Source organism: Cupressus sempervirens, chromosome 1, assembly GCF_028749045.1.
Source record: "Cupressus sempervirens isolate cs-2001-9-10 chromosome 1, ASM2874904v1, whole genome shotgun sequence".
NCBI lineage: Eukaryota > Viridiplantae > Streptophyta > Pinopsida > Cupressales > Cupressaceae > Cupressus > Cupressus sempervirens.
Genome location: NC_143118.1, coordinates 285,200,034 through 285,226,809, shown reverse-complemented (window position 1 = coordinate 285,226,809; position 26,776 = coordinate 285,200,034). Strand labels below are relative to the sequence as shown.

The 26,776-nt window shown below is 32.8% G+C and overlaps 1 protein-coding gene across 1 annotated transcript in view; it reads right to left on the bottom strand.

Moving 5' to 3' along the window:
• Positions 1 to 963: 963 nt before the first annotated feature.
• LOC149577213 (uncharacterized) overlaps positions 964 to 26,776 on the bottom strand; it is a 45,777-nt gene continuing 19,964 nt past the window's right edge. The window contains exon 5 of the mRNA XM_089795874.1: positions 964 to 2,098. Within this exon, the coding sequence (XP_089652000.1) occupies positions 964 to 2,098 (1,135 nt within the window). The remainder of the gene's footprint in view (positions 2,099 to 26,776) is intronic.

Sequence of the window (26,776 nt, the reverse complement as noted above, 5' to 3'; positions counted from 1 at the left end):
AAAGAGCTCCCCTCCTAAAATAGAAATTGAAAGAAAATATATAAATAACCATATACATTAACGACTAGGCGGGCCATAAATATAACAACGAGCTAAACAAAAACAAACAGGTGGCACCAAAAAACATATATATATATATATATATTTATTTATTTATTTTAATGTATATATAATAAAGTATATATACAAATGTATATGTCTATATATATATATACATAAATCTATATATATATATGAATATATATATGTATATATGTATGTATCTATATATATATATATACATATATATATACATATATATATATATACATATATATATACATATATATATATATACATATATATATACATATATATATACATATATATATACATATATATATATATACATATATATATACATATATATATGTATATATATATATATATGTATGTGTCTATATATATGCACATATATATATAAGAGTATATATATATGAGTATATATATATATATATATATGTATATATATATATATATATATATATATATATATATATATATATATATGTATGTTTATATATAATGTGCACACAACACGACAAGACGAAGACCAACGCAAAAATAAATGAAAAAATAATAAACCACCCCCAACCCCAACCCATGCCAGGAACTGGTTACAAAAGATACCACAAAGCAAGAGAATGAAGGGAAAATATATAAATGAAACCAACCAGCGCAAAAGTGACAAGGGAATCGACCCCACACGAAGGGACAAAAACTAGAAATGCCAGGAGATAATGCGGAGGAGAGAAGAGAAAGAAGAAACACCAAAGACACAAAAGAAAAAGTGGCCAACCTGGGGTAACGTGTAAGGCACCCGAGGAGAGGAGAGGGGGGGGGAGGGGACAAGAACCAAGGAGAGAGGAGCAGCAAAGCAAGACGGACGGAGAGAGAAAGAGCTAAACCAACACAATGAGGGTGTTACTCCGCATAAGTCACCAGAGGATGCCACGAGGGGTTGAGAAGCCATCCATCATCACGATTGAGGTTGATGGGGTGGTTAATAATTTCAACTGCTTCTTTAAGCTTCCTCTTAAAATAGTTGTCCTCGTGGGAAATGATTTGCGTGTCCTCCAAACATATGTGATGCTTGGTCAAGGAGGAGTGTTCAGCAAGCGCCGATTTGTACACCCTATCGTGTCTAATGTCAGCCACATGCTCCTTGATACGGGTGTGGAATGAGTGGCCTGTTTCACCAATATAGGGTGTACCACATGAGCAGACCACTTTGTAAACCCCTGAGTTGGCGAACGAATCTATGGGGTCTTTGATTGGTGGGACACGATTCTTGAGCTTGAAGAGGGGCTTGAAAGCAACATGAAACCCATTTTTGGACAGGATCTTGGCAATCTTATGGGAAATGCCTTCCACGAAAGGGAGGGAGGCAAACAGAGAATGAGGGGGGGGAAGAGAAGGGGGCGAGGAGGCAAAGAAGAGGGACCTAGCTTGGTTTAGGGCCCTAGAAATTTGCCTAGAAGAATAACCATTCAGCCGAAAAACTTGGCGAAGGTGGTTGAGCTCAAGGTTTAGATGATCAACATCACAAATCCTATAGGCTCTTAGGGCCAGGGTCTTGAGAGTGCTAGTTTTATGGCTAGGATGGTGGTGGGATGATGGATGAATGTATAGGTCGGTATGGGTGGCCTTTCTAAACACACGACGGCCGAGGGAGCCATCTGATTTCTTGATGAGAAAAACATCAAGGAAAGGCAATTGGTTGCTAGACTCTAGCTCTTTGGTGAAAGAAATGCAGGGCGTCAAATTGTTGATGTGCTGGTGGAACTCTTCTAACTTGTCCAGCTCATGAGGCCAACAAATGCTAGTATCATCTACATATCTTTTCCACCATTTAGGTTGAAGAGGAAAGGAACGAAGGGCCACCTCTTCAAAATGCTCCATATACAGGTTGGCGATGACAGGGGAGAGAGGGGAGCCCATGGCCACACCATCAACTTGTTCGTAGATGACTCCTTGAAAGGAGAAAAAGGTTGACCTGAGGCAAAGCTCGACCAGACTGGCAATCTCCGCATTGGTCTTGCGCTTCACGATTTCTTTTCTGTTTTCATGATTTGTATGTTGTGTTTAATCTAATGGAAATTGTCGCATAGTGAAAAATATCTTTCCTTTCAATATTTGACTAGTTTTAAACTTGCATACAATTCTTGGAGATAGATTAGAGTTGAGAGTTGTGTATTTGGGTGTTTTGTTGATGCATAGTTCAGTAATAGGAAAAGGTAGTAACCATGTTTCGATTTGGTGCATCACCCAATTTTCTTTTCATCATTTAATTTTATACAATCCTTCTTTCTTTATTCCTCGGAGTAGTTTAGGCACATCCTGATTGTAAGGAAGCTGACCTTCTCTAGAGATCGAACCTCAAAACATAAGTACCACACTTGAGGTTTTTTCCATGTTACACAAGGTTGCTTGAGGATCATACCTCAAGAAAGGGTGCAAAATTTTGTGTCAATAGTTATCATGTATGATTTAAAAAAACATATTTTGTTGCTGTAACATATCTGCAACTAGAATATTAAAATACTAAATTAAATAAAACTAATTGCCTATGAAAAATACTAGTTAGATCATATATACTTGAGAATAAGAGCTTAAATTTTTATAAAGGGTGGGCCTTATATTTGAGATCTTTTCTTAATTTGCACCCACTCTACTCTTCATAGAATATTTTTAATAGGCAAAAGATATAGATTTGAAAACAAGAACTATTATTTTTAAGACAACTTATTCACATATAATAGTGGTAAATAACTAGCATTTGTACTCAAGGGTGATCCCACAATAATGGGTTCCACTTTTTGACCAATTTTGACATTGAAATCAATATTTTTGCAACAAATGTCATGTTCAATTGACTATATCTCAAAAATTATAAATAATTTCAAGATGACATAAACTAATGATTTTGAGTACTCTATTCTTGTAATACCTCAAAATTGGCTCATTGCCATGATTACCAATTCTGGTCTATTCTGATCAATTCTAACACCTATTCTAATAGGCAATTCTTATTTTGATTATCGCTACTTGACTTTATTGTCAAATGCAGAAAACCCTAATCTACATTCATCATATTTCCTATTTAATCCCTATAGTACTCACTCATATTAGCCACATTAAACCTATTTGATTTAAATTTAATTTAATCAAAAGTATTCATACTTTATTAAATTAAATTATCTCCTAAGGCTAATGTACTACAGGGTTAAATTTATGTAATTTAATAAATATGCTTATTTTAATTAATTAAATGAAGCTATTTAATTAAATAGGAAGTCATTCCTAATTAATTAAATGAAATTATTTAATTAAATAGGAAAGGTATTTATGAAAGCATATCTCATTTTATTAAATTAAATATTCTTCCTAAATCTCCTCTTCAGTTCAAAATGGAAACTTTGAGTGAACTACTTCTCAAAATTAGAATCAATCCAGTTAACTTACTCTCTCACTCATGGCAAGTTCAGTTGACTGCTCATCACACTCAGATCATAAACAATTCATTTCACCTACACAAGGAAGTTTCCATCTTAACTAAATCTTTTCTTCAATCTTGACCATCGATTCGAGTTGATCTCACCTATTGATGGATTCCAAAAATTCTATTTAAGGGACTCATAATTCCTTATCAAAAAAGGTTGAATGGAATTGATATTGAATTGCTGTTGAAATTCATACTCACTTAGCTCACATATTTGCACACATTTATATTCCTAGCTTAATCTCATTTAGTTTAATTATGCATATGCTTAATCTAGTTCATTTTACATCTTCTTAGCTTAATTATGTAACACATTTAGAATACTTTGCACATTCATCTAGACTAGGTACATTTCTTTAAATCCTTCATTCTTAGAGGGTCTGGTTGCCTACACCTCAAATCTAAGGATATTAAATAGGTAAAATCCCTCTAGATAGAAGGCAATAGGTCACCTTGCTCCTATTCTTGGGAGAACAATCTCATGTTCATTCCAGGATGAATCTGCATATAAAGACCATGTTGAAGTGTGTGTGTTAAACAGAGGCCACATATTCATGCATACATTTCTGGCACCTACTGTGGGGCCGAGAAAATCAATTTCTCAGGTCTTCTCTACATTTTCAAAATTAATTTCAAGCTCTCTGTCCATACAGTTTTGTACAAATTCTAGAATCTTCGTGCAAGATAATCTATTTTCATGTGAAGATTCTTTTCGGTTCACACGAGAAAGTGCCCGAGCGCACGAGTCTTTGTGTGACACCTTATTTCTTTGCGTGGGTTGTAAAAGGATTTTGCACAGATCTGGTAGAGATCTCACGTGAGATCTTGTAATAGCAACCTCTGTTTCAAGCATTTTTACTTTGCAAATATCTCAATTTCCTTAACGTACTTTTCTTGGAATCTGTGTTGCTTTGTTTCTCTAATTTTTTGTAGCTTAACTATTGTCTACATGATGATTGGTTAAAGATTCTTTATACAATCCACTCAAACATGGACTAACTGTTTGCTTGCAGGACAATTGCCAAAGATACGATTGATAAAGACCACTTTTAAAACCCACAAAACAACATGTCTTATTTATTTCTTTCAAAACATAGATTAATTAGGGGCTTGTGAACTTCCTAGGGTGCAAGATAGAAGAATAGGGGATTATGCTCTTCACCACTTGGAGGTCATGACCAAGGGTGAATCAGAAACCTAGACACTTCTGAAAGATGACATTTCGAAGAAGGCAAGCAACTTAGTGGTTTTCTAGTATGGGTCCTTTTCTATGAAGAGATGATGGTTTCCTTTTAGGGAATAAGAATCATGAGAAAGGAAAAGTCTAGATTGATTAAGCTAAGTTGGTAAATCAACTTGTTTTGCGTGTTTGGGCTAGAAAGTAAGGTAGAGGAGTATGCTCTTTCCCCTTGGGGGAAATCAGAAACTTTGAACCTTGTGATCAAACCACTAGTCTAAGTCAATCCTTTAGAGGGCCTGCTAGAGTGATCCAACCTCTGAGAATGACCCAAGTGAGCACACTCCTTTTGTCTGAGATTTCAACTCACTATAATCAAGATGCTTTGTAGAGCAAAAGACTCCAAAGCCAAATTAATTTCTTGCCCTTGATTCTTGATATCACATATCAAGGGGAAGCTCTGTCTGTGCATTTGTCGGTGCCAACCCCTAGCTTGCTAAGAAAGTTGTGTGCACTTTTAGATGCTGGTGTGGGCTACTAGAGTCAACTTTGCTTGCGGAGCCACCGAGGATTAATTTGAACGGAAGCCAAGTAAAAACCTCTTAGTTAGAAGCTACCCGGTTCACCTCCGAAAGGAGGCATAATCTTTGTGCAAGGAGGGGGAAGAATCTCTCCTATAGAACTCACCATAGGCATGCTACTAGACGTTTGAAGGTGGTATACGTGCTCGTCCCCTACCACAAGGGCACTCATTCAGTATATACTATTGAGTCCTTTGAATATACCAAAAACACGGGTGCCCTCTAGGAGGTGACACAACTATGTGAGGTACACGCATGTGCATAAGATGTGGGAAAAAGGTTTTTCCTTCTCTACCAATTTTTTTTTTTAGGGATAAAAACGTGTTTTTTCTTTAGTCATAAACAAGTCCAAAACCATTTACAACAAACAAAGGTCAAGACTCCCCTATCCTGTTGAGTTGCTTTGTCCTCGGCAGAACTATTTTTGACTACTACTTGTTTCCCACTGTCTTGTTCGAACACTTTTCCTTGATTGAAACTTAAACATCTATCCAAACAATCTTTTAGAGTTAAACTTGCTGCCTATCCAAAAAATTTGTCCAGTTATTATGTCTAATTTGTCCAAACAATAGAGAAAGCTCTTCAAAATCCAATGCTATTGTTAATCTGGTCCTGATTTTCACGCATAGACTTCTACTTTCTCGCATGAGAATTCATCTTTTTGCACGAGCCGATTCAGGTCTTTGCATGAGATCTTGCGTTAATGATATAATTTAATTGTCAAAATTATTGAGTTCTACTTGAAAATTTACAATTCAAGAGAATGTATTTTTCATGATGGTAAATAGAACATTTAGCACTCATTGAGTCTTAAGTGATAGTATCAACATTTGTAATCATATTTATCTATTGTCACAATGTAGTGGTAGGGAAAAAAATGTTAAAATTTTCCTTTTTGTATTATCTTTCAGATGATAACAAGTCACAAGAGATTCTCCCATCTTTCAACATATGCAATTTAGATGTCATTTATTTGAATCCAATTAAGTTGGGAATCATGGTGGAAGTACAAGAGTCACCCTTCCTCCCTTTTTTGAATTCAAGAAGACCACATTGGTAGACAATTTTGTTCTTGGGAATTCAAATAAAATGAGAATAAATTTAATCTGATCTAAATTACTATTTATGACAATGCTAGTTTTGCAATGATTTTTGTGGAATAAATAAATAAATTAGTTGATAGGCTTTATATTGTGGACTTCAATGTCCACAATTGCCCACTAAACTTGACTCGCATTTCAAAACCACCTTAGTCTCCTTTTAAATCATTTTTAAATCAAATTTCTGGCTAAGAAAATTTATTAAACAAATTTTACCCATGAAATAATTATTATGATTTTACATTGCTTAAAAAATTAGAAAATACTTAGAAGACTAAAAGTTTTAGTCATGTGACTAAAAGTGACCAAATTCTAGTAATGTTTTGCAATTTATAAGTAACTAAATAAATGACTAATTTGGTCATTAGGTAAAAAGTTAGACAAAGATAAGTGTCTAAATAAATGATTAAATAATTGGTCACCCAAAAAAATAATCAAATAAATTATTGATAATTTTTTTATCATATTAATACATTCTTTTTTATCCTTAAACTGACCTAAAACATGTACCCAAAATTTGAATAAAATCCTTGCATGCAAAATAAACTCAAAAGAATCTAAAGTGTAACAAACCTTCCATGTGAATATACTAAAATAACCAATTATTTATTATTTAATAATTTCAACAACTAATTATTATTATTTACAATTATGACCATATCTCCTTTGTTTATATTATGTTATATTGCTATTACTAAATTAATATAATATATTTTATAACCTATATTTATTAAATAGTTAAGCATACAAACTCATATGTCTTCTCATCTTCTTCTAGAATGTGTAATTGGAATACTTATTAAGTAAATTATAATTAAAACCTTTGAAAATTTATATGTTTTCATTGAATAATATCATAATTTAAAAAAAATATTTACTATTTTATATACATTAATTATTTAACAAAACATCTCATAAAAAAGATATAATATTTAATATTATGTATGAGTTACTTAAGCTAGAATATGAGTGCTTAATGTAAAATTAAAATTTCTAATAACCATACTTTATAATTATAAAAAAGTAAATTGATTATAAATTTTTATTTTTATTTTAATAATAAGGGTATGTACAAGATCATGATCAACCAAACTATGGCCTTAAGTGGCAGTGAAAAATCAACAAATCAGAGTTATGTCAACTTGACATGTTATTTTAAAGTAGTTATGAAATTTATATTAAATAGTTGTAAGAAAAGAATCAGTAGAAAATTGAATGTAATTTGTAAACTACTAGGCCTTATCTCTGGAGTATATATATATGTATATGTATATGTATATATATAAAAAATTTCAAGGTGAAAATAAAAAGTAGGTGTATGCCTGACCACCTTAATCAAAAGAAAATAATATAATTCTATATATAAGAAGTAGACTCATGTCTAGAGGTGATGCATAATTATGACTATTTTTATTCAAAATAAATAATTAATTATGAATTTTCTACTATAACATTTCTAGAATTAAAAATGACCATGTTTGACCACCTTAAATAATTGAAAATTTTACAAAATTAATTTTTATTTTTTTCTTATAGCAGGCAAAACATAGAATGTGACACAACTTTTAGATTTCAAAATTGTTATACCATTTGAAAGTTGTAGTTGGTTTTCAATTAGTATGTCAATCAACACTTCACATGCATTTTCATTAGAAATTAACTAATGAATGCTTGTTAAACTCATAACTTGACAATAATTATATCGATGGAATTTTGAGGGTGTTCTCCAGAAACCCTTTTTGTTTTATTGAACTTGGATGAAAAAAGAGTCGTCAAATGGTTAGTTAAAGTCTGGATGTTAGATAAACATGGCTCAAACACATTTTTTGAGTTGATCAAACAAGCTTGGTAAATACCAAGCCTAATCAGGTACCCGAAACTGGAACGTGTACCCGATCTGATTCTGATTACTTGAAAACTAGCGACAAAATGCAAAATTTCAAATTTATGATATTGGGCACCACATTGTTTTACATTTAAGATATAATAATATATGAATATTATTATTTCTTATTTTATTATTATATTTTATAAAATATAATTTCTTATGTGTTGAAAGGGGTCATAGGTGATTCAGTGGCCCCTTTTAACCTATAATGCACATCTGTAGTTTGCTTTATATTATATATGTTGAACTCTTTTAGACCTATTTCATACATGTGTTAGTTTCAGAGATATATGGTATGATGTTATTTGATTACTTAAAAATACTATTTATGATTACATAGTTGATTATATTTCATGTGTTGTTTAATGATTATGATTATTTAAGTGTTAATGTTGCTTTAATGATTCTTAATTAGTAAATATGATTGCCTTCATAATGATGTGAGATGATATGTCTTTAATGATGATTGTTTTACATTCATAGTAATGCATTGTTATATCTGAGCATTTGATGAGTTGACTTGTGATTCATTATGGTACTTACCCCATACTTGCATGTGTATGGTGTACATGTCTATTTTAATTTTTTGTCTAACATATCTGATGTGGCTAAGGGAGGGAGTCATAGTCACCTACTAGTCAGGATCTACATGATGTACCACTACCTGCCATTGCCTATCTAGTTTAGTTATATATATGCATATGTATCTTTTATGCAAGTTGCAGGTGTCGGGCATTGACTTCCTTGAATTGTCAGGATGAGCATGCCCTATCACGTTAACTCAATGGTAAAAATGGGAAGATAATGATCAGGTCCAATTCCATCCATAGCCTAAACACTTGTCCTACAAGGAGGACTTGTATTCACTCTCTACCCCTTTTTAGACCTGCAAGTTTGTATTTGCATGTGTTGTTTGAGTTTGGATTTTGAATGGTTTCGCTAATGTGGATTTGACTATGTGATTTATTTGGTAAAAGATTTAATTGTGATATTTAGATCAATCACATAATATTGAAACTATTAAATATTATTTAAATAGAAGGAAGAATTATTATATCAAGATATTTAATTAGATATTTGTTTATTTATTTATTTAAAAGACTTGATTTAAAAAGTCTAAATGTGAAAGTTGGAAAAAGGATAAATTAAAATATTAAAGACTAAATATTGATTTATCATGAATATTTAATTAATGATAATAAAATTAGAGTTGCACATAATTAGTGGGCTTTAATTATTATTAATGATTAAACTAATTATATGTAATTTAATTGCACATTAATTAATAAAATTAAAATAAGATTTTTGTGTGGGGGAATAAGTTATTTAATTTAAAAGAAAGGATATTTATTTATTTTATTATAAAAGGATAAATCTATTTTGTGAAAAGAAAGTAAATAAATAAAGAAAATTTATTTATTTAATATTAAAAGAAAGGAAAGGAAAAAAGAAAGAAATTATATATTTCTTTTGTTTAAAAAAAAAGTTATTTTATTTGTTTTTGAAAAATATAAGAAAACAAAGAAAAACTATTATTTTATTATAGATGAGTTAACTTCTTTCGTAAGTTTACTCATTTTAGAAACTTTAGTTTTATTATTTTTATTTATTTTTCTTTACTAAGAGGTCATTCTAATCATTTTGGAAAAGAAGATTTTTGGAGAACAATAAAATAATTTAGAACAAAGATTTTACGAGACAAGTTATATGTTATGCATTCAGATTTTGAAGTAAAATATTATTTTCAAAGCTTGGGAGTAAAGTCTACAATTGGGTTTTCTTCTTCTTCTTCTTCTTAACAAATCAACTTGTTGTTTGAAGGTAGGGGTTTTAAAATCTCTTTGTGATTTCTATTTGAAAGATTGTCTTCCCTGTGTTTTCCTGATTATGAACAAATATGTTTGCAGTTGTGTGTTAGTTTGAGGGTTTGAAATATGTGATTTTGCTATAACTTTTATTTAATATATTTTGTGAAAAATGTAAAGATATTTTTAGACACCCATTTGGATTTTATTTATCATATATGATTTTTTTGTACAGACATGATCATATATTGACTGTCATTCTAAAACTAGGTCTATTTGAGCTTGATTCTTCAAATAGAGACACACGAACAATCTGTTATAACTTTTGTAAAATATATAGTTATGAAAATATCTTCTTTTTTATTTTAAATAAGTTTATCATGAATACCTTTCTTGATTTTCATTAAGATCCAATAGTTCAAACAAAAGATATGCTCTTTCTTCCAAACTGGTAACCTTCAAATCTGAATAGTGATGCTATGAAGATTCATATTTTACATCATTCAAATGAACTTTTCTTTAGGACCGTAATAATGAAAAATGTGTGGAGTTAAATTATCTTTACATCAATATAGGTTACAAATCCATATCATTCCAAATGAGATTATAAAATTTAAATTACTAGTTGATTTACATAGAGAAAGTGCATAAAAACTCACTATTATGAACTTTGAAAATATTTTATCTTTATTGTTAAATATTATTGATTAAAATAATAATAATAATTAATTCTAATACTATTAGATAATTAAGATATTGAATTTATCTACACTTATATACCCTTTATATAATCAAATAAATCTTCTAAAAATAATCTAATCCAAATTATTTGATGGAACCTCGTATTATTTGATGTGTGTTTATTCGAAGCTTTGTGGTATTTATTTTGTGATGGGTCTTAAAAATTTTTAATGTGGTATTTTATTTTGTGATAGCTTTTATGTGAACTATTTAGTTGGCGAAAATAGGACGTGCACCAAAGGCGTCTTCTAAGATTTCTTTTATGATGGTTATTTGACTAAATATCAAGATGTACTTTACAATTCAAAATTGAGGCTTATATTTATGAGATTTTTATTTGGTGAGCATATATGATGACTTGGGTTTTGAGAACCAACTTATTTTTGGGTTGCCTATTAAGGAACCAAATTTGATCATTATAAGTGTTGTGATATGGGACACAACTATGGTTTATGTGAGTTTTAGAAAGTTAGTCTAGTTACATGTCTATGGGAGTGGCTTGCAATGGGGATCAAGGCCCAAAATGATGTTAGAAACAATAGTCCACCAAGATAACTGAGAGGGACCAGGGGGGTGAATCAGTTATCAAATAATTGAAACATTTATCTTCTTTAAATAAACTTAACACTTCAACCAAAGTAAACAACAGGGATAACTTTAAGAAACCCCTCTCGAAAAAAAGCATAAAATGCCAGTGAATCCAACATCTTGGGGGTAGAAAAATTTTAATATCGAGGGCAACTTTTTTGTTCCATATAGGGAAATAAAATATTATGAGTTGGCAATTTTTTTCTTGCCCTAGCAAAAATCATTTTAAATGTGGCGCATTAATGTTTTTTCACTGACGGATATATAAATGATGGTTATTTTTTCCCTTGCCAAAAATGAATTAATAATTTTAGAGGCAAATTACTTGTTTTATAGGAAAATGAATAATAATAGTCTTGGCTAATCTTTAGTGGTAAACTGAAAAATTGTTTAATCTGAAAGCAAAATTTGCACATGTATTGGTTAGTGACTGTACTGACTGCTGAGTAGTCACTTTCAAGTTTCAACTTGTGCACTATCTTAGATGTGTTATTAATAATGTCATAACATTTTTATATCAGTGTCACAATTACCAAGTCAACTATCGTCACTTTTGTTACGCTAATAGTAAATACAATACTTTTATTGACCGTTGATTAGTTAGAGATCAACAATAGTAGATGCATCTCAGGGCCACTCGCTTGAAAAGACATGGAGTCGCACATAATTTTCCAGAATGGAGACACGTGGAAAAGTTTGCATGGAAATAATGAATCATGTCAGGCACTATTGACTATTTGACATTAATGTCAACACATTTCGACATTTCACACACTTGAAAATTAATAGAAATACGAAAAAATAAGATATGGAAGATCGCGAACACCAAAGAATTAGATGCAACTGTAGTCTGCCATTAAATAGGCTCTTCAATTCCTCTTTCAATATCATTTCTCATATTCTAATTTCTTCAATTTGAATTTGGTTTGTAGTTGCACTTTGTAGATTTTTCAGTTTCTTGAATCATAGTCATGGATATGCCAATTCGCTTGAAATGCACTAATATGGCTCTGCAAAAGCCCTTTCTGGGCAAAATTCCTGATGATGTTCTTGCCATGGTTTGCAAGGTAGATGGCCAAAGTCTTTTATCCACCATGCTATATGCATGGTACCCAGCCATGAATTTTTGAGAAATGATAAGAGGTACCATGTGTCCACAGATATTACCTCCCACTTCCTCACATTTCTTCTCAACCTTGGAGGTAAGAAAATAGACATGCTAATGTTTTTGTGTAACGTTTTTAAGAAAACATTTTTAGAAGATGATGTCAAAATTATTGTATTGGCCAAGCAGGTACTAGGGTTAGGTATTGGCATCCCTTTTGCACATGTAATAGACAAGTGCTAGGAGGAAGGCATAGGGTGCATTGTACATAAGCATCTTTTCTTACTTAGCATGAACGAATGACAATTGAATCGTCATCAGAAGTGGGCATGGCTTAGAAGGGATTTTTTGTGAAAATGGTTGTTGTTGGATGATGACATTAGCAAGACAGACTTCACATGGATGGAAGAGTTTAGTGACATCATCTTCTCCAATAGATTCCTCGTGAACGAAATTGAAGACCTTTCTGATTAAAGGCTTCAAACCCTTGGCCCCTTAGCCTGCTCATGCTTCTAGCCTCCTTGGTTCCCTATTCAGTGTTCCCTGTTCCCTTGGCCTTTTAGGGAAAAGAAATTTTTTTTTTAGGAAAAAAGTTTGCCAAAAAAATATTTTCAAGATATCTGTGTTTTTCTTTGGATTGGACCCTGCCCTTTTTTGTAAATTACGAAATAGTAAAAACAGGCTGATTAGTGATTTAATCAGTTATTTTGAATATGTAAGCTATGAATCAGTATTATGTACATTGTACAACCTAAAATATTATCAATGAAAACAATAGTTTTTGGCTTCTCAAATCGTTGTTCTTCTTAGTTTACAACTTTGTAAGTTTGTTTTTGGCATCTTGTTTCTCAAATTATGCATTGTTGAAATGTTACTGTTAGTTTGTGACTTAGTTAAAAATAGTGAATTGTTAATAATTAACTATTTTCCTTTAATCTGATTGATTTAAAGTTAACAAATGGAGCTTGAAGAAAAACTAAAGATTAATAGATTATAACCTTAACAAAGTTAAATATAATTTTGATAATTTATGTGTCAAATTTTTATTTCATACCTATCTTGTCACCTATTGCTAACTTTTTTTTCATTATGAAATCTTTTAAATGGTGAAGAATAGTTTATGAACAATTATCACAATTTTCAATATATGTTAAATTTTAATAATTTATAGATATTATAACTATATTATATTTTAATTTTGAAACTAAATAATAAATATGAATAAAAATAGAGCATTTGCAATTATATTTTTAAATTGTAATTATAACCATATCATATACATATAATATAATTATTTATACTATAATATAATATAATATAATTACAGCTATATGATATAATCATAACCATATGATATAATATAATTATATTCATAACAGTATGATATAATAATAATCATAACCATATAATATAATATAATATAATTATAATTTATAACCATATAATATTTATATAATATAAAAATAATAATGACCATCTCAATTTGATAGATCGATGGCCTAGGATGAATTTCGGGTTGATTTGGGGAATCTTTTTCCATATGTGCAGATCCATTCAAAATCGTGACACGTGTCACGATTCCAGATGAATCTATGCAAATGGGAAAAGATTCTCCAAATTGGCTCGAAATTCATCTCGGACCGTCGATCTATCAGATTGAGATGGTCATTATATATTTTATTAAATTTATTATTATTATTATATTATATTATAGTATAAATAATTATATTATATGTTCTATTATATAATAAATAATTATAAATAAAAATAATATTATTTTTATAATAATAATAAATCTTAAATGATTACATAATATAAGTAATATTATTTTTAATTGAATGCCAAAAAACATATTATAATTTATAAAAAAATACATTATTAAAATATAAAATATAAACCAATGCACTTACATTAAAAAAATTTAAAATATTTAACAACAATAATAATTTAATAATTTAATTAAAAATAATAGAACATATGATATAATTATTTATACTATAATATAATATAATATAATTACAAACATATGATATAATCATAACCATATAATATAATATAATAATAATAATAATAATAATAATAATGACCATCGAGTGATCGATGACCTGGGATAAATTTTAGGCCAATTAGGAAAATATTTTCCCATCTGCACAGATTCATCTGAAATTGTGACACGTGTCACGATTTCGGATGAATTTGGGCAGATGGAAAAAGATTCCCCAAATCAACCCAAAATTCATCCCAGGCCATTGATCTATCAGATTGAGATGGTCATGACTCATTATTACTATTATATTATATTATTTAATATAATTGATATTAAATAATATAATAATATAATAATAATAAATTTAATAACCATTTGATAGTCTATAGATTGATGGCTCGAGATGAATTTTGGGCCGATTTGGGGAATGTTTTCCCATCTGCCAAGATTCATCCGGAATCGTGACACATGTAACTTATGTACATCACTACATTATTTAATATTGAGTCTTGACAATTTATTACGATTAGATGTACATTGTACATAAAAGTTAAAACCATTAATTACTTATTACTTTCGTTTTAACTATTAAACTTCAAGTATTACCTTTTTAGAGTATGAAGTTGAGAGTTCTTGAACTATAATTCTAGAGTCCGATACGATATGTTAGATTGTGGTGACTGATCAGGAAAGTACTGTACATACTACATAAATAGTGGGGTTTGGGGAATCGCCCCGAATTTTTTTTTTTTGGGAAGTAACCGACATTGTAGCCGACATATTATGGCCGACATATGGCCGACATGTTATAACCCTAAATCAGTTTAATACTTGTATAAAAAGGGCTTAGGGTTGGGTATTTGATATAATGTGTCATACAAAATTGGTTCTTGTGGCGGTATTGAGCTGTAAGGGATTATGGATTGTAATCAGGTTGTAATCACTAGATTGTAATAAGATCGGACTTGCTGTTTGGTGGACGTAGCCCAGGGATTGGGTGAACCACGTTAAATCTTGGTGCCTTGTGTTCATTTCTGTGTGTTCTATTATTTTTTGTTATTGGTTATATTTGCATGTAGTTTTTTATTTCTGTCCGTGGTTTATCCTAACAAGTGGTATCAGAGCAAGGTTGTATTTCAGTTATCCTCTGTAGGAAAGTCTCACGGTTAAGTGGGAGTCTCACAGTTGAGTGGGAGCAATGGCAGATGAGGGTAAGTTGAGGGTTGACAGGTTTAATGGGCAGAACTTCCAGTTATGGAAGATGCAAATGGAAGACTATTTATATTAGAAGGATTTATGGAAGCCGTTGGAAGGAAAAGCCAAGAATCAGGGAACTATGTCAGAGGCTGAATGGGATCTTTTGGATAGAAAGGCACTCGAAAGCATTCGGTTATGCTTGGCACCATCGGTGGCATTTAATATTACAAAAGCAAAGACGACAGAAGATTTGATGAAAACCCTAGCGACACTGTATGAAAAGCCCTCCGCTTCAAATAAGGTATTTCTCATGAAGCGTTTATTTAATATGAAAATGGTAGAAGGTGGATCTGTTGCAGATCATTTAAATGAGTTTAATACTATTACTAGTCAATTATCTTCTGTGGGTATCAATTTTGATGAAGAAATTAGGGCTCTCTTGATTTTGTGTTCTTTTCTTGAAAGCTGGAATGGCTTGGTAAAGGCGGTGAGTAATTCTGTTCTTGGATCTAGTACCCTAAAATATGATGATGTGATCGGTGTTATTTTAAGTGAGGAAACTCGTAGAAAATCATCAGGTGGATCTACATCAAGAAGTGCTTTAAATGCACAAAGCAGGGGCAAAACGACTGAAAGAGGAAGTAACTCTGGAAATCGTGGGAAATCAAGAGGAAAGTCAAAGGGGAGGAGGTCTCAATCGAGAGGACCAAATGATTGCTGGTACTATGGGAAACCAGGGCACAAAAAGAAAGATTGCTGGAATCGAAAGAAAAATCAAGGAGATAAATCAGATGGAGACAAGGAGGCAAATGTGGTAAGTAAAAAATTCGAAGAGGATGCTTTGCTTCTTTCTTTAGAGAGTGTTGATGATTCATGGGTTTTAGATTCTGGTGCTTCATTTCATGCTACACCTCATAGAGGTTATTTCATTGATTATGTCCAAGGGGATTTTGGGCTTGTTTATTTGGGGGATAATGAACCCTGTCAGATTGTTGGAAAGGGAAAAATTAAGATTAAGTTGCAGAATGGGAATCATTGGCTACTACATGAGGTAAGACATGTTCCAAAACTAAGTAGAAATTTAATTTCAGTAGGGCAACTCGGTGATGAGGGTTGTGTAGTTACTTTTAATGATAAAAATTGGAAGGTTTCAAAAGGTTCTCTTGTAGTAGCAAAAGGTGTGAAAGTAGGCACCTTATATCTTTGTACAGGTCATATTGTTCCTTCTACTTTGATTGTTTCAGAGAAAAATGAATATTCAGGAACAATTACTACAGTTGAGCAAGGAGAACAAATAGTTGCTGTAGATTCTGATACAACGCTGTGGCACAATAGACTTGGGCACATGAGTGAGAAAGGTATGAAAGTACTTCATTCAAGGAAAGTTTTACCAGGTCTAAAATGTGTGAATATGGATTTTTGTGAAAGTTGTGTGTATGGAAAACAAAAGAGAGTGAGTTTTGTAAAGACAAGGAAGGAAAACAAAAAGGAGAAATTAGAGCTTGTGCATACAGATGTATGGGGACCGGCTCAGGTATCTTCCCTTGGTGGCTCTCATTATTATGTTACATTTATTGATGATGCAACTAGAAAAGTATGGGTTTATTTCCTTAGACAAAAATCTGATGTATTTCAAACTTTTAAGAAATGGAAATGCTTGGTTGAAAATGAGACTGGTAAGAAATTAAAATGTCTCAGATCTGATAATGGTGGTGAGTATTGCAGTCATGAATTTGAATATTATTGCTCCACTAATGGTATTCGTAGACAGAAAACTATTCCAAGGACTCCACAGGAAAATGGAGTGGCTAAACGCATGAACATGACTATAATGGAGTGCGCAAGGAGCATGAGGTTGCATGCTGGGTTGCCCTTACACATGTGGGTGGAGGCTATCGATACTGCAGTATATTTGATTAATAGAGGTCCCTCTACTCCTTTGGGTTGTGGTATTCCAGAGGAAGCATGGACTGGTAAGAAGGTGAGTTATTCTTTCCTCAAGACCTTCGGTTGTGAAGCTTTTGCTCATATAGACTCTGAAAATAGAACCAAGCTAGAAGCTAAATCAAAGAAATGTGTCTTTGTTGGATATGGCATTAATGAATTTGGTTATAGGCTTTGGGATTTTGAAAATCTTAAAATTATTAGAAGTCGGGATGTCATATTCAATGAGAAAGTGTTGTACAAAGATCTGTTGCAGCAACATGAGAAGAAAGAAGATGATTATGTAGTGCTGGATGATACTCCAAAAGCTGATGTTCCAGCCATTCCTCATGATGTGCAACAACCGCAAAAAAAATACCACACACACCAGTGAATGTTAGATGGTCAACAAGGCAAATTAGAACTCCACAAAGGTTTTCTCCCTCTTTGTATTCTATTTTACTTACTGATGCTAGTGAACCTGAAAGTTATGATGAAGCTTTGCAGGTGGATACTAAGATTCAGTGGGAGTCTGCAATGAAAGATGAAATGGACTCTTTGCTGAAAAATAAGACATGGGATTTGTGCAAGTTGCCTGCAGGTAAAAAGGCTTTATAGAATAAATGGGTTTACAGGTTGAAAGAAGAGGATGGAGGTAAGAAAAGATTTAAGGCCAAGTTAGTTGTAAAAGGATTTGCACAGAAAAAGGGAATTGATTTTGATGAGATATTTTCTCCTGTTGTTAAAATGACTTCTATTCGTACTATTTTAAGTCTTGTGGCTACTAAAGATTTGTATTTAGAGTAGATGGATGTTAAAATGACCTTTCTTCATGGTGTTGCGATTATGTTGAGAAGGTGTTGCAACGTTTCTCTATGGAGAATGCTAAATCTGTCAACACACCTTTACCTGGTCATTTGAAATAGACTAAGGAGATGTGTCCCAAGACACAAGAAGAGGAGGATAAGATGTCCAAGGTAACCTTTGCTTCAGCTATAGGAAGTTTGATGTATGCTATGGTATGCACTAGGCCAGATATTGCACATGTAGTGGGAGTCGTTAGCAGGTATATGAGTCATCCAGGATTTGAGCATTGGAATGCTGTCAAGTGGATTCTCAGATATTTGAGAGGAACATCCAATAAGTGTTTACACTTTGGGGGCTCTACTACTGATTTACAGGGCTATGTTGACTCAGATTTGGCTGGGGATATTGATACCAGGCGGAGTACTACAGGTTATGTCTTTACTGTTGGTGGGGCAGCCGTGAGCTGGGTTTCTAGGTTACAGAAGATTAATGCTCTCTCCACTATAGAGGTAGAGTATGTTGCTGCTACAGAGGCAGCCAAAGAGATGATATGGCTTCAGTTCTTCTTGGAAGAATTGGGACATCCTCAGAAGGATAATTATTTGTTCACAGATAGTCAGAGTGCCATTCATCTTGCTAAGAATTCAGCTCTGCATTCTAAGACCAAACACATACAGTTGTGGTACCATTTCATTCAGTCAGTTTTAGAGGCTGGACAGTTAAAGCTGGAGAAGATACATACCAATGACAATCCAACAGATATGTTGACAAAGGTTGTAACAAGTGAGAAGCTGAACTCCTCTTCAGCTTCGGTTGGTCTTTTAGACTAAACATGCATAAAAGAATAGTAGAGTCTAGGATGGTTTGATCCAGTGGGAGCCCCATGTGGTAGTGGTATTGCTACAGGATCAGTCTCCAAGTGGGAGATTGTTGTTTAGTGTGGAGCCTGATCAGTCCCCAAGTGGGAGATTGTTAGATTGTGGTGACTGATGGCTGACATGTTATAACCCTAAAGTAGTTTAATACTTGTATAAAAAGGGCTTAGGGTTGGGTATTTGATATAATGTGTGATACAAAATTGGTTCTTGCGGCGGTATTGAGCTGTAAGGGATTACGGATTGTAATCAAGTTGTAATCACTGGATTGTAATAAGATTGAACTTGCTGTTTGGTGGAAGTAGCCCAGGGATTGGGTGAACCACATTAAATCTTGGTGCCTTGTGTTCATTTCTGTGTGTTCTATTATTTTCTGTTATTGTTATATTTGCATGTAGTTTTTTAATTTCTGTCCATGGTTTATCCTAACACGATAGCCATAGGGTTTTCAAATTTCAAATTTTCAAAGACTGGCATAATTCCATTTTGTGTTCTGATTTCTAAAGATTGAAAGTGTGAAACTTGGGTATCAGACGACAACACCAATTATCCAATCTCAATTCTAGATATTTAATTTTTTTCAAAAAAATTCCATTGCAATTTGTAGCAATAGAAATCTTGATTTTAATTGTCTTAGGTTTACACTTAACAATTATTTTGAATAGGGTCTGAAGTCTAATAACCAGTAGTAGCCAGCCATGGGAAAAACAAAGTCAAAAACCTTCCAAATGAGTGCACCCATAAAGGAAAAGAACACCATTATAGAACTCAGACAAGTGCTACAAACCCCAGGTTTCACCGATGAATGTCATGATATTTTTGATCTTATTATCCATGGAGATTTTGGAATCATGGCAATTAGACATTCATTGTTTAGTAAGTGGAAAGATCCCTAGAAGGGGAGAATTTATTACAAATATAACAACAATATTGGTTCATATACAAATAAACTAGTTGCTCTAGTTACTGGATTAGTAAACCTCATTGCACCCGAAGTATTCCCTTGCCTTGACATTGTAATGCTATGCGCTCAGAATTATGATGAAAATAGAAACGCAATTGTAAACCAAAACACTCACGAGGAAATTTCATCAATAACTGAGAGTGATTTTTTCACTCTATTAGACCTAGGGTTAGGGTTTAGAACAGAAAACTCTAAGGAGCACATTGACTTGGATAAACTAGCTCAGGCTTATGACAAGCTAGAAAGAAGTTTTCAAGATTCATATATTAAGGGTTTAATACCCTCAAAGTCCACCACTAGTGTTACACTGGACAAAGACCATAAGCCTCCTTATCAGTATGATATTTTTGTGCCATGGGTTTAGAATACTATTTCTTTGTTATCATTTTTCTTGGGATTGGATAGTAACAAGGAAGTGGGGGCTAGTGTTCTTGAAATGATTTAAAATATCCATTGTCGAGGTCAGTCAGTTGACAATATAGTAGTAAGATATGATTTTGTTTGGTACATTGTTGAATCTATGCAACAAAAATTACTAATGATTAAACAAAGTACAACTATAGGCAAGACGAAGACATTTAGGTTCACAAGTTACTTGTGCTACCTTCTTTTAGCAAAGCATCACCCAATATTTGAGACAGAGAACAATAAGCTTGATATTGAGGTCTATAAGTTTGATGAGAAAACCTAGAAGAAATTAGAGACACCAAATCTAGTATATGAGTGCACACATAAGATGAGGATGAATGATAAAAATAGAAACTACAACCATTTTGTAGACTTCTTTTTGGCACCTATTTACCAAAAAATCACAGGCACTACAATGCCTAGATTGCCTGTGTCTTGTAAAGATTGCATTCAACTGGGAAGTCAGATTCAATTGGCTAACTAGTTCTTCATGGAAGAGTACATTGTCTTAAGGTTTTACGGTTCAACAATTGAACCCTGCAAACTTCCAATGCATGTTGCAGAAAAGGTTTTTGCACTAGAATATGTAAGGCATATGGAGAGCGCAGATAAAATTTTCAGTGGACAACAAAAGAAAATGATATTTCCTTCCTTGCCTTTCATAATTGGAGGCCTCACATTTGAGAGAAAGGCTTTCAAAGTGGCAAATGAATTGGTAACTTTTTTTGGCTTTCATTTTGTTAGCCACTAGAATTATGATCCACTGAACATAATAAAAATAAGACTTATTGCCAATGGGAACTCTATGAGCAAATATCAACACTAGGAGATGCCATTGATAAAAAAGTTTAAAAACAAGGATTCATGGGATGAGGTTAAGAAAGAGATGGAGGAACATGTAGCAGAGAATAATATTTCAATGCAACAACTGTCATCCCAAATTACGACATTGCACATATTAGAGTCATGCAAATCAGGGCCTCTAACATACTTAAATTTCTATGAGAAAGCATCTGAACCTTCTAAGAAGTCTATGCGGAAAGAAATTAAAGAGGCATGTATATCTGAAATGCAGTGTCAAACCAAGATAACTGAGTTTTGAAAAATGAGGAAAAATTTGGGTGAACGAAAGACATCAAATTTTTTTGAGGAAATTGATGAGGATGACCTTTTCAACACTTATTGGGATAAAGAGCATCCAACTATACTATATCAACTTGGCAGTTACAGTGACAGTGACACTGATATTCAAAGTCAGAAGGACCTCCAGTCTGATGCTGACATTCAAGGGATCGAGGATTTTGGGTCAACTAGGGGCAAATATATTATTAAATTTCAAATGAGTGATTCTACTAAACAAACATATGGTAAAGGAGCAACTATGATACAAAAAATGGGTTATGCAGGTATAGGGCCCATTGGTGCAAGTGGTGATGCGATTTGGAATCCAGTTCCAGTACCAAACTCACCCAAAAGAGGAAGTAAACCAATCATTGGAAGCTCTAAGATTGAAGATGATTCATCTAAAAAGGGAAAACAACATTATACTTCTACTTTTGAAGGTCATCCCAACACATTATTTGTTAAATCTTCAAATCTAGTTGTAGTTGATCCCACTGGCACTAGCACTGACATTGGCACTAGCATGGATGAACCTTTTGAAAAAAAGAAAAAAATTATGACAATTACAATGCAAGAAATGTCAGTGGTTACTTCAGCAATGTATACACTAGTGGCTTCTGTACAAAACCCTGAAAATAGTCCTAAAATGCCAGGATTTGGAATGGGCCATCTTCAGTATGTTGGCAATCCTCAAAATACAATTGTAGGTGGAGTAAGTTTAGCTAGAGATGGAGAAGCATCAGCATTCAATGATATAGTTGATAATTCACCTTTCAAACACTCAATTGTGTTAGAAAACCCAGATTTTAGTTTGAACGAGTTTGCATCAAAGTTGGAACAGACAAGCGAAAGAAATAGGCAAATTATGGAGACTTTGAAAAGTGATGCAATTGTCGAATGTCAGGGATCTACTAACAAAATATTTCCAACATATGATCCAAACAATGAAATGATGAACTTCATGGCTGTTATGCCCCTGGGTAGAGATAATAATCCACCACAAAATGTAATAAATTGTAACGATATACAAGTTACCAGTCTTCAAATGGATTTGACAAAAGTGAAAAATATTGACAAAATCAATATATCAAAAGAGAGCAACAAAATGGTCTACTCTACACTTCTAAAAGTAGAGAGGGAAAACAAAAGGCTTACAAAGAAAATAGAAAAGTTACAGGTAGACTTTGATAATGTGAAGGTGAAGGAGAAAGTAGTAGACAATAGGTTCAAAGAATTGTAAAATAGGATAAAGAAATCTTCTCCTACAGAGGCAATTGTCCAGCAAGAAAAGATGAATGAACAAGTGCAACATTTGACTAAAGAATTGGATGAGTGCTAAAAAAGACTTAAGAATGAACAAGCGTCTACTGCATAGTTGTTCAAGTCTTTAGAGAGTAGTGTACAGGTCATCAATCAATTGAAAACTGAGCTAGAATCTACTGCCAAGAAAAATAAAATTTTGAAGGATGAATGGGAGAAAGAAAAGAAAAAATTGGATTCTAGGGAAAGTATGATTTTTAATTTGTAAAAGGAACCGGAGAATGAGAAGAAAAAAGAGGAGTCTACTGCAGACACAATCCACAATTTGAATAACCAATTGGAGAATATGAAACAAAAAGAGTTGTCAACTACAAAAACTATTAGTGATTTGATGGAGGAATTGGAGAATGCAAAGAAAATGAAGTCTAGTTTTACTGCAAGCACTAACATGATCCACAAATTGAGGGAATTGGAGAACACAAAGAAAAAAGAGGAGTCAGCTGCAAAGAAAAACTTCAATTTGAGAAAGGAATTGGAGAACACGAAGAAAGAGGAGTCTACTCAAAGTCTCCATGATTTGAAGAGGAATTGGATAGTGCAAAGAAAAAGGAGGAGTTCACTTCAAAGAAAATCTATTATTTGAAAAGGGAACTCGAGGAAAAGAAGAAAAAAGAGGTAACTACTAAAAATAAAATCCAAGATTTGAAGAATAAATTGGAGGATGAGAGGAAGAGAGAAACTGATTGGCAAAGGAAACTAGAGGAAATGCATAAAAAGAGTGAAAAAGAGATGTTTGAAATGAAGAAAAAGGTGGAGAATATAATGGTAGAAAATAGAATGACCTCTTTCAAAGACCATCATGTGAAGGATACTATAATAAACACAGTTAAGCTTATCAAACAAGAAATTTGGGACAAAATAAAGACAATCAGTGATGGTTTGGTTGAATGGCTTGATTTAAATAGAAATCTCAGAGTTGTTTTTGAAAATGTAAAAATTGATTTTCAGGCTAAAAGACAAATCTTCACCAGTTCCTTAAAAGATCTTTCTGACCAAGTTCTCAATAAACTAAAGAGATCTAGTGACAAGGATTTGGAAAACCATGGAATAAACAACCACTTGGATGCCTATGTAATGGCCATTAATGTCTCTCAACATTTTGAAGAAGTAATACGAATTGGTGAATCGCTCAATTATGCTTCCAAAGAGTTGATGAAGATGAATAACACCATAGTGAACTTGCTGAATGTTGGATTACCAAATCTAGCTAACTTAGAAAGCACATTCATTGGAAATGAAAATTACATGAAAAATTTGTAGGGTAGGATGAATTCTGATTTAGGGAAATTGCCTAAGGAATTCACTCCAGAGGGAATTGCAAGTTGCATCAAACCACTGTCAACAATGAGTGATGCTATAGATAGATTCCTCCTATCATATGATTCTATCTCTCAGAAGTATTTTTTGTTGACAAGACTACAACTAATTAGCTACAACCTCAAAAAAATGGGGCTTCCAAATGATGCAAAATGGAGCACCCTAAAGAAATTCAGTGAAGCTGGGTCATCTTCTCAAACTGTTACTATTGCTATCAGTGGCAGTCATAGCTGATAGCACTAAGTAGTAACACTGTAACAACTTAGTAAGTGATAGAACTATAATCATTTTGTTACTTGTTTCTCTTTAATTTCAAATTTTGGATTTAATTTCAACTTTGTTTAATGTTAATTGTTACAGGAATCAAGAGCTAGCATATCAGTATCTAGTTGGGCAGCCAGACACTAGCATACTATGGCATATCAGGAATCAAGAGCTAGCATATCTGATCATATATACAATTAAAAACCAACCTACAACTATTTTTTCTCCCTTGTATCTACAAAAGGGAATTCACGGTCATTGTAATTTGACATTGAGTCATTTGCAAAGGGTTGTAATTGTTTGTAATTAACAATCGTTAAATGTATTATGTTACAGGCTGATTTATAATTATAAATTATAATACAATTTTTTTTAATGGAGCTTATTCTGTCAAATGCATTATGTTACAATTTCTTAAAGAAACTAGAATCAATGAAAATCTCAACATGTTAAAAAAAATACAATCAATGAAAATCTCCACATGTAAGTACTAAGTTTGTAACATCAACATGTTCAAAAATAAATAAATAAAATTAAGCATCTATAAAGGGATAGTGAATGAAGGCTATAAATTAACTTCTGCAAACATGTTACATAATTAATTAGTAGGTAGATTCTTAGATTAGAGCTACTAGCCTACTACTTGACTCACGCAGAAGGTTGAGAAGCTGCTATAGTTTCCATTCTACCTGGACGGGCTTAGCATCACTATCATCAAAATCCTCCTCATTTATTGCATATAAAATTTCATTATTTGTTGTGTTTTCTTCAGATTCACTATCAGTGTCAAACTCACTATGCATGCCAAATTCAACATCATCTTCATTGCTTTGACTTTCAATATCATGATATGAACCACTTCCACTGCCACGGCCACTACCACTGCCACTTGTGTTTGAAATGTTGGCAATCCCTCTTCTTTGACATCGCTTTATCCAAATGTTGACAGCCCTGTCATAAGGAATACTTTCTACCTCATACCTAGAGTTATAGAGCCTCAGACAATTATCCAAATTTTTGTCTAATTTGTTTCTAACCTTTGACTTAAGGAAGCCCAAAGTACTGAAAACTCTCTCATCCTCCACTAAACCCAATATCATTGTCAAACATAAATTGGTAAGCTTGAAATATTTTGGTATTGCCTCTCTCAATTGATTGCTCTCACCAAAGTTTTTCCAAAGCTTTGTTACCGCTCCCTCTTCATTTGGGTTCTTCGTAACATCATATTGTTCCCTCATTATGTTTGTAAAAGAGTATGATTGATCTCTTAGTCAATTTTCATCTAAAATTTCATTTATGGTGACTCCATTGATTACTTTAGGTGTGCAAAAATGCTGAATTAGAGTCGTCATCCTTCTTCAAAAATTAGTTGGACTGTTTAGAGACCAATATTGTGGAAAAACAATTGACATTGCTCATAGGTAGATTCTGGACAAAGCCCTTGCTAAGGCAAATGTTTCTCAAGATCTTGATCTTGAGTGATTTTAATTCATGGTAGGTCACCTAACCTCACCTTATCTTATGACCTTCTTCAAGGAGTATGATAACTCATTGAGTCACCCACACAATCAACCACTACACATCAAGGTTTTGATCCATTAGACACATGTTCATTGGGTACTCATCGATAACGATGCTAGCCTAAATATTGTCTCTGTTACTCTCCTTAGAAAATTGAATTATTCGAAGGACTCTATTGATCCTCAATGTAAGATCACTATCAAAGAATATGACAAAGTGGAATGAAAGTCTTTAGGTCTTGTGGTTTTACCCATTTGTGTCTATCCTATAGAAAGGGATGTCACCTGTCAAGTGCTTGACATTCCCTTGGCTTGCAACATTCTATTAGGACAACCATGGATACATGAGATGCACACTGTTCCATCCACATACCACCAATGCATCAAGTTTCCATTTCATGGCTCTCAAGTTACTATTCTTGCCACTACTAGCTATACCTGCAATATGCTCAAGGGTGCTGAAAGTTTCATCCCTGATAACCATGAATCCACTGATTATCATGACAATAAGATGAAACAAATTGAGCAGTCATTCAAATTGAAAGA